At 36.3% G+C, this 14,833-nt stretch overlaps 1 protein-coding gene across 1 annotated transcript; it reads right to left on the reverse strand.

Moving 5' to 3' along the window:
- Positions 1-88: 88 nt before the first annotated feature.
- On the reverse strand, positions 89-14,242 carry LOC115974858 (formin-like protein 14). Its single transcript, XM_031095399.1, has 15 exons — positions 13,933-14,242; positions 12,377-12,500; positions 11,548-12,254; positions 11,202-11,423; positions 9,301-10,961; positions 8,759-8,885; positions 7,313-7,384; positions 5,126-5,224; positions 3,289-3,330; positions 3,123-3,203; positions 2,971-3,021; positions 2,805-2,886; positions 2,617-2,711; positions 502-573; positions 89-391 (listed from the first exon to the last, which is right to left on the reverse strand). The coding sequence occupies exons 2-15, from the start codon at positions 12,447-12,449 to the stop codon at positions 209-211; spliced, it is 3,567 nt and encodes a 1,188-aa protein (XP_030951259.1). The 5' UTR covers positions 12,450-12,500; positions 13,933-14,242; the 3' UTR covers positions 89-208.
- Positions 14,243-14,833: the final 591 nt, after the last annotated feature.

Below are 14,833 nucleotides of genomic sequence, written 5' to 3' on the forward strand. Positions count from 1 at the left end.
ATTCATATTCTTATTCAATTAGAATTTGACTATATGAACCACAGAAATAAAGGTGATCTTCAGAAGCAAAAATCCTGGAGGGGAGTGTTTAACAAAAAGAAAAACATTCTTGCTAAATGATCTTCGATCAAATAGCATCTCCTCTGCCTATAAACAACAGTTGTAGGGTAAAGTCACACAGATTTGATCCCATAATGTCAGTAGTTTACTAGTGTTTATAACAATTAAAAACACACACACACACACAAACACACATCTTCCTGATATTCCTCACCTTTCGAAATCCCACAGAGATAGCTCCATCATTTTCTGAAGCAGCGAGTTCTTGCTCAACCTTCTCAAGACCTTTACTGACAGCTTGCATTTCTTCAGCCAAAGCTTTCAATTGAATCTAGTCATTTGTGAAGGCCCAAGCAAAAGGTTATGTAGGTCAGCTATAAACCGCCCATTAAAAAGTTACAAGAAACAAAGGAGCCAAAACTAGCAAGATAATAAACAGACCTTAGCGGCAGCTTCTAAATGACCAAGATCCTTATCAAAATCCAGTAACTCTGGCATTTTTTCAGAAAGGAGCTAACGACGAAGGAAAAAGAAAAAAAAAAAAAAAAACAAATTAATATGGAAGCATAAAAAATCCCGTCCAAATGCAAAAATAATTCTACAAAACATTTGAATAAAATAATGAAGGGAACCTGAACATGCTGAAATTTTGAAATTGAAACATCAACAACAATAATTAGACAAATAAAAATATCTTAAAACAGACAGTTTACTCCACTCTCCAGTGTATTGATCTATGATAATACTGCCAACAAAATTTGGATGTTAAAGAATTTAACCATATGCTTATGGTGTTCATAGCTAAGTTCACAAACTCAACACCTCTTATTAAAAATCAGAAGATTCTTTTGCCATCTATTTGGGTAAGTTCATGTTTTTAAGATGGAGGGGGTCACTCAAAAAAAGCAACTTTTAGTATTGTTAAATTATTGATTCTCCCAAAAGCTTAAACTATTAGGATATGGTAAATTTGATCATTTAACTAATACTTCTAACACCCCCCCCCCCCACACTCTCACGTGCGGACTGAAACTACCTTTTAATAGGTGAGGCCCAACACGTGGGAATTTAAATGGGAGGTAGAGTGGAGGAGACAGATTGAACTTAGGACCTCATACTCTAATACCATGTTAAATTACCGATTCTCTCAAAAGCTTAAGCTATTAGGATATAATAAATTTAATCATTCAACCAATACTTCTAACAAGTACCCAATTAGATAATATTCAAATTGCCAATGCACCCCACAAATGGCAATTGGTGACAATAGTGATAGGAAGAGTGCAAACAATTACTCCATTGTAACTCGCAACAAAGACTCTTTTCACTTAAGGAGACAGAAGCAGGTATATGTTTAGGGTTTTTTTTTCCTCCCTCATGTCTTAATAGAAAGAATTCATTAATCACATTTCACATTATTACACTATCATTGACATAATAGCTTTATAACACATATTGTGATATGTCAAGACAAGCAGTGACACTTCACACCTCATCCAAGACATTGCTTTTTTCCTTCATTAATGCTGGAGAATTCTGGATCAATCAGCAATACTACCCAAACATGCCAGATGTCATGCATTGATATAAACTGATACCTAAAAGGCATGCCCTATACTGACTTGGAGTCTTGGGTAGCAGGAGGTTTCCAATGTAACATAACTGATCAATAAAACACAATAGAGTATAATGCTGATTACTTTTTTTTTTTTTTAAAAAAAACAGAGTATAATACTGGGCATGAGGGGTGAATACCCCTGGATTACCCGGAAACTGGTTTAGGCGGGCGGGGTCAATTGCCCATAGCCGTAGGTTTTATGGTCCATCTGGATTTTCTTTAAAAAGGTTCCCTAAGTTATCCACACACACACACACAAAAACTGATTTTAAAGCATTGAAATAAATATGTCAAACAACAATCACAAAATGTATCAAAAGGAAGCCTCAAACTGAGCATGACCCTAAACCAGTCATTATTCAGCACAGCAGCACTACAAGCGGCCAGGAACAACCATTGAAAAGAAAAATACTAAGGATATTTTCCTCAAAGAAAGATTAAGATATCCAGGACTGACAAAAGAAGAAAAGAACAAGACCTCTCTGCCTCAAATCTGATGATAGTGGAGCCACAGGTCAATATTGTGCAGTGTGTTTGTGAGTGAGAGAGTGTGTACGTTGTACAAGCCAAGGATGAGTAGAAAGAGACCCTTCATGGGAAAGGACAGAATCAATAAAGAGCTTAAATGGGAGTTCCTGGCGTCAGAATTGGATAATGTGAAAGGAAAAAAGGTGGAGATTATATCAAAGTAGAGTTTCACTACCATCCTCCTCAACCCTTAAATGGAGTGCTGCATAATGACAGAGAAACCAAAAGTTGCAGCAATACCAATTTGCAAGAAAATGGACATATTTTCCATTCATTCATATATATATATATATATATATATATATTTTAACTTAAATTATATTCACCTTTTATAGGGGATAATTTAATGGTAGCCTCAATATTATCAAACCACGAAGCCAATATTTTGTGGGAAGTTCCAAAAATTCTACCTTGCACAAATAATGCATTAAAGTCATTTTGCTGTTTCTTGCACGAGTATCAGATAACTTAAGAAGGCTATCCAATTTGAATCCTATGGCAGATCCTGCAATATCCAAAAAAGAAACATCAATCAAGCATCACAACAGCAAAAAAATCATTAAAATATTACGATAAACAAGATACTATATAGTGGTACCTCGTGCAGTGCCCTGATTCAAGGCATTTCCTAAAGTAAGAATAGTCTGCATTATCTGTCGCAATTTGGCAGATTCTTTTACCTGCAATTTGTGTATTACATTTAACATGTAGGACAAACATATGTTCATATAGACCAATTTAAAGACAATTAATTTCAGTGGTACCTCTCTAGCAGCACCATTAATTGTATTCAAATTATTTCTCAGATCATTGACCTGAACAACAACAAGGCTATAAGCACCCACAGTTATCAACAGTACTAGCATGCAAAACCTTGTCACCTATAAAAGAACAAGCAGATCCTCAAACAATATACCTGACTAGAAAATGTGATTTTAAAAGCAAATACTCGTAACTTAGATTCTATTCGCGGAACCTTCATCAGCTCAAGGAAAAACTGAAATACATATCAAATTCAACATTTGTTAGCAATCATATTATAGAATTTGGAATCCATTGAAGAAATTGGCATCTGGTAGAACCTGTTCACACTTTCCAAGCATTTCCTTGTCACCTGTATAATTCTGAAACAAACATAATCAACAAGAAACAATCATTTAGTAACAAGCACAGTTTCAGTGACCTATTAAACCAGTTACAATACTACACACATTATAAAATCCTCATTTTTTCACCAGATAACAATGATACAATTTATGAATGAAGCATACTCTTGACTTAATCTCTCCCTGCAAAGACTGGGACACCAGATTAGAAACTGATGAAACAACTGACTAAATCTATGCCCCTAGGACACTTAAAACTAGAAAGTACTTGACAACACCAATTAAGAAAATATAAAATTCTGCAAAGATGCTTTATATTTATATATATATATATATATATATATAATCTAGTTCTAAAACAAGCTATTTCAACCATTGACCAAAGTTTAAAGCTGTTTGAAACCCTAAGACATTTATAATAAAGCTTCAAAACTCCTTGACAAGACACCACATGTGGGCCACAAACATCAACAGTTCTACGTTGCCAAACATATCACTCTGAAGACAACACTTTAATATTCTCCCTGAGTAGGAGCAACTTGAACTTAGTTTTGTAATGTTGCAGTACAAGAATTCTCAAACTACAAACTTGCATTGACTTTTCTTCTGCTTTTGATAACAAGGTTCATTAAAATATATATATATATAGACACATCATTTTTTCTCCACATTTTCAGGTTCATTTGGAATGACATATACAATGATTTGAATAGTATGAGTGTGAGTTTGGATTAGCTTTTCTCTTTTAGTGTTTTTTTGTTTATTTGCTTATGTACAACTTTTTAAAACCTCACTTTTTCTAGGTATGACTGTACTTCTGCCAAATTTCAGCAAATAAGCTTAAAAAGTTAATCTGGACACAAACGAAACAACTGATCTTTGATCATGTCTTGTTCAAAAAGAAATAACGTTTGATCTCTTCTTGCTCCTTTGCAATCTTAAGTCTTTGTCTTGCATCCTTTATTCTCTTGAACCTTCTCTTTACCCTCAATTTGTATCCACAATTTCAAAGCTTACTACTCTGTTTTTGAACTCTTTAGCCTCAATTTAGTCTGGATATTTTTCTTGCTCAACTTTGCATCCATAATTTCAAAATCTTACTAATCCGTTCTATTGTCTACTTCAATGGCTACATCTTGGCCTCCAATTCCTCACCATTGGTACCAAGGAGTTTACTTCCATGTAATATAAAAAGAAACTGAACCAAGAAAAAGCGAACCATCTTTTGGTACAACTATCATAAATTGCAATTCACTAGACTAATAAATTGCTATAAATCTATTTCATCCTCAGATTGGTAAACAATTTGGCCATCAATGATTTCTTATGGGGTACCTTGCTGATGCTGAATTCAATGTTAATTTGTTTAGAGGTGGTGGATCAATGCGAACATAAGAAGTAGCAAGGACACAAGAATAATAGCTTAGATAGGCTAGAGCACCATTGCCTTCTATGGTTCCTTTGCACATAGCCAAATAATAAAAAATCTTCAAGAAAGAAGAGCTCCTACCTTTAAGCTGATGGTTTTAACTTTTTTTTATTTCCTTCTGAGGAAATATCCTTAGCCCTTCCATCTTTTTTTTATTTTATTTTTTTGAGTCTAAATCTTTTCAGCTTAGGCCTTGCAGCTTAGTATACCTCAAGTCACTCTTTTCTTTAAACAGATTTCTTTATTCATCTAACAAACCAAGCATAGTAACTATGTTCCTAATTGTGAAAGCAACAAGGGACACCATAACTTCAGTTTCAAGTTAAATGCAAGCATGAGAGAGAGAGAGAGAGAGAGAGAGAGAGAGAGAGAGAGAGAGATTACCTTAAGCGTTTCCATTTCTTCCTTTGTGGGACAGAATTTAATAAGATTTTCAACCTGATCAATGTCTAGAACAGAAGAATCCAAAGCCAGAACTGCACTCTGGAGGCACAGATGACAAAAGTAGGACAGTCAACTAACAAGTAAAGTTTCACAAAAAGGTTAAGCTTTGCAAGCAAAAAGAAGAAAGGGCTGAGCCTTGAGACTATATAAGGGAAGCAATATAACGAACTCCACTAAAGAAGAGCACACCAGTATACTAACATAACATATCAAGATCAAAGAGACAATTGTGAGCCAATATTAGGTGATTCCTTAGTCTAATAATTTAGAGTGTGTTAAGAAAATCAAAAACTAATAGATGTCACTCCTGACCATATATAGAAACAATGTGAGGCGTGATAACAGTTGTATTAGAAAATTAAGCAAAATCAATGAGATAATTGTGAAATCACTGAAAATATCTATTATTTTGATAAATTTTACGATTTACAAAAAAAGCTGGAGAAAACATAAAAAAGTGAAACAGAAATGCACTCCCATAATCCCCAATTCCCCCTTAAGCAACCAGAAAAGATAACAAAACCATACATAAGCAACAAAGACAAGCCCATTTATTTGAGAAAATTACCTTGCCTCTTATTACATTATGCTAGTTTTCCTTAATGAGGTCCAATGTACTCAAACATTGTGGTTCAACTCAATCCTCAACAATGAGAACATGCAACGTTATCATTTGTTTAATCTCTTCTCTCCAAGGTCCCAAAACTAGGGCTCACAATTGATCCATTTGGGATTTGAATTAACTAGTCCACCAAATTAGGATCTGATTATTATACCAAATCATTTTTTTAAATTCAATTTCACATCACATTTCCAAGTTTCAGTTATTAGAAATAGGGCAGATTCTGATTCGAATATTTATAATTACGAAATTTCACATAAAACTCAATATGAGGGTTGACTAGTACTAGAGCCAAAGGAAGCTATGAAGACGTGATTGAGAAAGTTCAGAACTAGAATTTACGAGAGAGAGAGAGAGAGAGAGGAAGATCGAAAAGATAAGTGGTTATGGTCAGTCGGCAATATGACTAAAGGGAGAGAGAGAGAGAGAGAGAGAGTAAAAAGGTCATGCTCATATCACAAGGCTCCTGTTTCAGTAGGGTCTTAGAGAGGTGGTTAGTAGACAGCCTTAGGCCCAATTTTTGGAGTATGATTCTTGCACTCAAACCCATGACACGTGTTTGGGCAAAGTGAACTTGCTATTGGACACTAAAATTCAAGAATTAGGAGAGAAAAACTTGTAACTTATATTTTTTTTAATTTTAAATTTTATCAATTGTTTCATTTTAAGGACTGCATTTTCTTAAGCTAAATTAGCTTTAATAGAAATATTAACTATAATTATTTATCAAACATAATCTTATTAATCAAGTTGACAACAACCTATAATTATTTAAAGAATCAGCTTATTTTTAATTATTTCTTAGTTTAGATTATTTTTACTTATTTACTGGTACTTAAAACCACGCTTTTTTTTTTTTTGATAGGGACTTAAAACCACACTTATTAGTTTGTAAGTTTTGTTTAGTTGTAGACTTTTCTGTTGGCCTTTCAAATTAAGAATCCTAACCTTATTGGACAGGAAAAGTGAGGCTCTATAAAGATGTCATCTTAACCAAAGAAATTTAAGTCCATAAGTGAGAAGTAAATGCTCCATTTTGTGGAACACATGAATACCTAGTGTGATTCTCACTTTCTTTCTTCTTTTTCCTTCTCTCCTTGATTAGTAAACATAACTCAAGTAGCCACATAGGATTAAAACTGTTATCTCACCTCCATCCCTTGCTTATGGGAAGAAAATGCTATTTGGATCAAATATCATTAGCTTTTCCTTCTTTTTTATTTCCTGTTGCTGTGCACATGCAGTATTCATAGCTTGTCAATTTTTTTTCGCCTCTTTACCACCCCAAGTTAAACCTCTCCTTTTCAGGACTTAAATCATTCAACAAGTCCTCACAACCATAAGCCAACATGATTCTTTCATTAGACAGCATAAAACTAGATGCAGCCATTTTTTAATGATTAAAAAAGAAACCCACAAGACCTACAAACAAGCTCTTTCCAAGATCTGTCAAATTGTATTTCAGTTAGTTGAACGTGTAGCAGGAGTAAAAGAAAATAACTTACAATCATATCTGGCAATGGAATTTTTATTTTTGAGAGCATTATTTCACAGTTGTATGCTCTACGCAAGTCAACCTGACAGAAAGAAATACAGCACAAAAAAAAAAAAAACTTGAGTTTAGATGCATTTGGAATAACTGATCACAATAATGTCACATTTAAGTAAAACAATTTCACAACAAAAATAGGAAGATAAAAGCATTAGGTACACCATATATGATTTGTTGATGGAGAAAGTTATTATGAACTCCGGCAATAAACGGTCAAATTTAAAGTTAATTATGAAAAGATATAAACGAATATTTGCCACAAATAAAGATAATGGTATGATATGATACAGATACAAGAATTCTTGAAAAACTATGATGATATGATATATGGGGAGGACACATTAATTAATATATATATATATATATTTGTGAAAATATTATTTTAATTGTTTGTGTTGAATATAAATAACAAAGCACACAAGGTTTAAAAACAAATCTACAACAAATTTAGAAGCAAAAATATAAAGCAAAGGAACACATTTGTCCTGAATCTTTGGATCATATTTCCATAGCTCTAGGTACAAATTAAGTTGATAAAGTGAACAGCTGTGATATATTGGCTATGCATCACTAAGGCTCCTTTTATATATAGAGAGATTAAATAAGGCTCCTGAGTATTGAGTTTTCTTTATCATTCAAATAGCCAACGTCACAATTTCAAGAGTTTCATATTGCAGATGTTAAAAGTATCAGACGTGAATCATATACTTGTTTCAAATGATACACTTCACATCATAATAAAATTGTTTTTGGTATTCATTTGGATGCTAATTAACTGCAACCATTGTATATTCATGTTATGGTTTTAATTCAGGCAGAAAGTGGTTACTCAAATATTCTTATACAAATCTTAATTTACTGCCTTTAGTCATGACTAACACATGATAACCGTAAAGGATTTCATGGAGGATCTGAAACTTAAAGCTTGGTACCATTAAGCTGGGTCAAGTGGTTTGGAGTTTTTAAAATTTTTTTTGTACAATGGCTTCAGGAACTTCCTTGGTAAGATATTGTCCTTGAACTTCCTAGGGAAGCATCAATTCCTCACAGTGAATAAACAAGGACTGCAATTATAAATTTTCCATCCCAAATAGGACTTCTTCAGGCTAATTGTAGCGTTCAATGTTAACTCCTTTTCTAAGGATTTGTCTGTGTCACTTAGAACCTAAAACAGGTGCTTTTATCATTAAAACTACATACTTGGTACAGATATGTTCCTGATCATTCATAACTGAATAACATTAAAAAATAGCAAATCATAAATATTAAACTTGTCAAAAAAATTAAAAATGAGTCCATAAAAGTTATAAATTGTTCAGCACAAAACTACTTTGATACATACAAAAATGCAACACACACACACCCATGTGCATGCACACACACGGACATGGGAGCTTACCAGTTGCACTTTCTCAGGTTTGTTCATGTTAGAACCACGTCGACCTCCACCTTTAGTGCCACTCCCATCTGAAGCAGAAGCCGCTGAGAAAAGACTCTCAAGCTCTGTTATATCTATTTCAGGAGCCCTAACAAAAAATTCCAACAGTATATGAGAAGTGCTACAAGAGCAAACCCAATTAAACCCACCCCCAACAAACAGACAGAGAACAAAGCAAAAGACCAGAAAAATAATGCAAATCAACTAAAAACACAGGAGAACATAGTGCTACATTCAGAAAAAGAGAAAGTAAACAGAAAATGTGAAACTAAAGGTAGAATGGCTGCTCTCAAGTTGATGTTCAATTTAACATACTCAGCCTTTGATTAGAATGAATTGATTCGTATCAACAAGTGCCATTACCATTCAGTATACTGAATAAGAGATCTAAAAACTTCATTAATTCTTATGAAATAGTTGTAGACATGCATAAGTTACTTTAACATCTAAAAGAAGATATCACATGGGACATATAATATCCATGCTCGGTTCTTTATGCACACCTTGACTGATTTTCCTGTTTTTGAGAATCAGCCCATAAACTCCCTTGCATTGCACGTGTAACTTTCACCCAATGTAGGGGCTTTAGTGAAGCTTTCTTTGGGGCAAGAGTAGCCCCACCAGCTGCTCGACCTCTTCCAAGACTTGCTGGCCCTAAAGAAGCCTTCCCTCTCCCTACTGATGGAGGTGGCGGTGGAGGCGCACCAGTGCCTTTTGCTCCAGGTGGCAGGGGAGGAGCTGGTGTTGCACTACGACTTGGCAATGGAGGAGCACCAGGAGGCTTTGGTACTGGTGGTGGAGGTGGAGGGATCAAACCTGGCTTTGCAGGTCCCGAAGACAGTGGAGGTGGAGGAGGCCTAGGGACATTACCAGAGTTACCAGCAATTGGAGGGGGAGGTGGAGGTGGCCTAGGGACATTACTAGAGGTACCAGCAATCAAAGGGGGAGGTGGGGGTGGCCTAGGGACATTACCAGAGTTACCAGCAATCGGAGGGGGAGGTGGAGGTGGAGGTTGAGGTGGCCTAGAGCCATTACTACGGTTACCAACAATAGGAGGTGGAGGTGGAGGTGGAGCTGGTGGAGGTGGCAGTGGCACCCCACGAACGGAAGTGACATTAGATGTAGAACTCAGAGGAGGCAATTTTGAGGGGGGTGGTGGTGGTGGTGGTTGCAACTTGTTAGTTGTACTTGCCAATGGCGGCAGTGGTGGTGGTGGCGGTGGCGGAGCTGGTGCTAGTGGTGTTGTCAGCTTTATAGATTGTTGACTAGATATAGAGGAACGTGGGGGAGGTGGGGGGGCTGGTGGGGGAGATTTAGATGAATTGAAAGGTGGTGGTGGAGGAGGTGGTGGTGGGCATTTACTCATTATAGAAAATTCCGTAGAAGAATCTTTATAGGAAACACTAGGAGGTGTTGGAGGGGGTGGCGGAGGTGGTGGACAACCCCTATTGGGAGTGGGAGGGGCAAGTATTGGAGAATGACTGTTGGGAATGCTAAATGAAGGAGGGGGTGGTGGCGGAGGCGGAGGCCCTCTACTAGAATCAAGAGAGAGAGGGGGAGTTGATTGATGGGACATTGACAAAATATTTTTGCCAGAAGTAACAGGTGGAGGTGGAGGAGGAGGAGGAGGGGGAGGAGGTGGTGGGGGTGGGTAACTAGCAGGAGGAGGTGGAGATCCTTTACTTGGAATTGCTGATTGGTCATGAAGAGATGATGGATCATTTCCAACTGCTGCTTGATCAGGAGGTTCCGAAGCAAGATTTACATCATGTTGACCATCACTTTCATATGGTAAGGGAATTGAATCAAAAATGTCCTCTGCTGCTAATTTTGTTACATTTGTTGAAGATTTGGGAACATCAAATGCTTCATCTGAACTATCGGCAGTGCTAGATGCATTATTGTCTTCTTCAGAATCAGCAGGTGATAAATATAACCTTGCTTTACTTTGCAACTTTGAAAGTTCTTTCACATCACTTAAAACAGAAAGTTGTTTAAGTAGCCACAAGGCAGCATCATCACTGCTATCAACCCACTCAACACCACTGAAAAGTTCTTGAACCCTAGAAAAAGCTTCAATTGGCAATCCACCTTTCTCCTCACCATTCAAAATAGCAATGGGAGCTTTTGGGGGAGAGATGCTTTCAACCTCCCCAAACAAAACCTGAAGTTAGAAAGTTTATTTGATCAGATTAATATTTGTAGATGAGCTTGTGTGTGTGTTGGGGGGGGGGGGGAATGCATGAATCCAATTGAAGTTTTAGGTTCTTTGTGGATATCAAAAATAAATGAAGGGAAAAAAGTGTCCCAAGATGACTAAATAATCTTAATTCTCTTAGGCATCATCAGTAATAATTTCTCTTGTTCAATCCAAGATTGAAATGAGGGTTAGTGATATGCTCACCTCCGCTCTGAAACCTTTTGGATACCGCTCCTTTGAATTCCAAAGAATGTCCAAATTCTCAGAGTTAAGCATCAGTATGTTGGACCGGATAAATGCTGTGTTGAACATTATTCGAAACATCATAACTTCCCTTTCTGGATCCAAGTCAAAATGAACACACTCCAACACAACATCTCCTTGCACCAAGCACTGAATGTCAATTTTAATCACATCACAGTCTGCCTGCAATAAGAGAACCATCATATTGGCATCAGTTAATGCAACTTAATACAGACAAAAACAAACCTAAAGCAAGAACATTTAGAACCCCCCCCAAAAAAAAAGTATAGAACAAAAGACCTCTTACTTGGCAGTAATGCCGAAGGGTCTTCTTCTTCTTCTTGTCCATAGAGAACAACATCTGGGTCGAAAGCCCACCCTTACTAAGGAGATTCCTACCAAAGATACGGATAATTGGCCGGCAGCCATTCTGAGAATCAAAGCTTGGAATGGCTCGAAGAATGACACAATCTAAAGAAAGCGCTCGTTCAGGTGGTGGCCACTCCGGAGCTATGTTTCTTCTTGCTACATACTGAAGGTAACGAAGCTGAGATGGGAATGGATTTAAAGGAGACAAGAGCTGCAAGAAGCCTTTAGGAGCCTCTCGATGCACAATTTCAAGAGTCTTGCGTTCTCCACTATGCAGTTTTTGAAAGATCAAAAAGCTAGCTAAGAGGAATGCCAAGAGTGGCCAACCCCCCCTCTCACAATGTAGAAGAATAATATTCTGTTGATTCCCAAGTGAAAGCCAACTCTCACAAACACGAAGAAAATGTTGAATCAAAGATAATGGAAGGAGAGGGCAGCCCTCATACTGTCTTGGATAATCCATAATGGTAACATCATATTCACATAGAATTTCCGCAAACTGGCTCCGTTTCTCACCCTCACGGAAATTGAACGCAAGAAATGATGAGCCTGGGAATTCCTCATGTAACTCAGTAATGATTTCATGCAAGTATATTTGGTACATTCCGTCAGGCAAGACTTCGGTGGAAAAACACGAATCAAAAACTGCAGATATTCATAAAACCAAATAGTGGGTATGCAATTATAACACATGTATGGATTCATAATTCACAAAAATACAAAGCTAAATAGCAATTTATTCAAGATTAAGGAATGAAGGCCATTACCATATACTCTGTCAACAAATTCAAGCAAGCCATCTGGGGGTCTTCTGTAAAAGAACCTACTTAAAAGGGACATTTTTGCTGACCGAATCACATGTGCTTTGTACTAAGCCAATAAACTCAATACCTGAAGAAAATGGAGTAAAAGAACTAAGTTCTATTCTTCAATTTTCTCATCTTCATTACTTAATACTTGACATCTAAAATAACAAAAACAATAACATAAGATAATAAAGTTCAAGGCCCAACAGGCACCAGTTGCATGTGTAACTTCTTTTTTATATATAAGTAAAAAATAGGTAACAGTAACCAGATTCATACTTGCATGTGTAACTTACTAATCAAAAAAAGGACATAAGATTGTTAAAAAGAGAAAATCAGATATATCCTCCCAGAATTTTAGCCTAACAGAGAGCACTTGAACTGCACATGAGACTCCTCTGGTCCTTTAAGGTCGCCTACCAATGCCCCTTACACAAGATCAATTTTAGTACCCATGATTTCTTCAACTCAGCCACAGAAATCTACTGGGCATAGAACTCACACCAATAAGGTCTTTCATTCATTTCCCCCTCTTCCCAATTCTTGATTTAGCCACAAAAATAAATAATACATTGCTACAAGAATTTAGGGTGTGCACGTATGCGTGTGACCATAGTCCAACCTTCATGATCAAGTATAGAGATTCAACCACCCTTAGTTCCTCAACCCATATGAAAAACTCCCAACAAAATTCATGCCACACCAACTCACAACAACCAAGTTTAAACAATTCAAATCCAAAATCCTCAAAAGAGAATCCCAAATACATCTCCAACATAAAATAAATCAACAAAACTTTTTTTTTTTTATTGGTAAGTTCCACGCTCACGAAATGAGTCCTGACTCCACAACAATACCCTCCAACTTACTCTCACAGCGGAATGAAGTGCCCAAAATCCAGCACTTTCCCGCCCTTCAAATTCACATTAACAACTGACATTCTATCAATTATCCCTAACTCATGGAAAACAATAGGAATTAAAAACTCCCACACAAATCATACCACGCGAACTCACAACAAAAATGTTTCCACCCAAGAATTCAACTTCGAAATTCTCAAAACAGAATCCCAAATACATCTCCAACATAAACCTCAACAAAATCCTCAAACTTTTTTGCTTACTTGTAACTTCAAAACTTACCTAACAAGTCCGGAACCTACAACCTCACCCTCCACATTACTCACAAAAGGGAACGAAGTGCCATTTGAGCTACACCTAATAAACTTCAACAAAATCCCATGACAACATTCAAAACCCACTTCCCATTTTCCCAATAATTCGAGCACATGAAATACGAAACCCTAAAAACGAAACCTTGAGAGAACCAAAAACCTCCATAATTATCCAAAATTGAGGGTTTCTTCAAAATTCACATTATCAACTTACATTCTATCAGATTATTCTTTACTCTCTCTACCTCTCTCACACAAACACACAGACACACCATGTAATGTATAAACAAAAAAACACGAATCGAACAAAAGCATTGAGATTTACGAAATTTGAAGAAATCACCTTCATTTTCAGTGATGTTGATATTGGGCTAAGCCCGTAGCTCTGGAGAGCTCGCCGGAAGTTCGTCGCCGGAGGAGGGACGGTGGTGGTTGGTGGTGGAGCGGTATCGTGTGGATGTGTGAGCGTGAAGAAGAAGAGATATCAGAAATGAGAAGAAGAGAGAAACAGACGATGTTACTGTGCTGTGCTTCGGTGGGATTTTTTTTTTTTTTTTTGGTATTGGAATGAGACAAAACGGTGTCGTTTTTCTTTGTTTTGGGGGATTTTGAATCGTGCGGAAAGAATTCAAAATCGAAGGCCTCTCTCTCTCTCTCTCTTCCGGTTTTGAATGAAGAAAAAATCTGAACTAATCATTAATCAAAGACTTGTTGTGATTTCACTTTATCAGGATTTCTTTTTTCTTTTTTTAGATTAACTTTGTCATAGTAGATAAACTAAATAGAAGACGCAACACAAAGAAGAAGAAAAACTACTAAACTTGGACCAATCCAACTATCTTACATTTTTTTTTTTTTGGGTCAAAAAAAAGAAATTTTATTGGTAATTCTAATCAACCACCCCCCAAACAGAATTGTCTCCAATTTACGCTGCAAATTTCTCACACCTCACCTCACCTCATATCAGTTTTCATCACTTAAAACTCAAAATTGGTGGCCTCATTTCTCAAATCACGCATTTTCTTTGTACATAGAAGTGATATTATCAACTAAGTTTCAAATATATATTTGCATGAAAATAAAAGTATTCATAACTCTTCGAGTATCTAGTTATTACATGTGTAGTCCCACATGTTGGGTATAAACATGTGAATAAGTTTTACATTGAATAACAATTATAATAATTAGTGGGTAATACAACATAATTGGACTCAAACTTATAAACATAAGTTTTTTGGTTAAGT

The sequence above is a fragment of the Quercus lobata genome, chromosome 2, assembly GCF_001633185.2.
Source record: "Quercus lobata isolate SW786 chromosome 2, ValleyOak3.0 Primary Assembly, whole genome shotgun sequence".
Taxonomy (NCBI): Eukaryota; Viridiplantae; Streptophyta; class Magnoliopsida; order Fagales; family Fagaceae; genus Quercus; species Quercus lobata.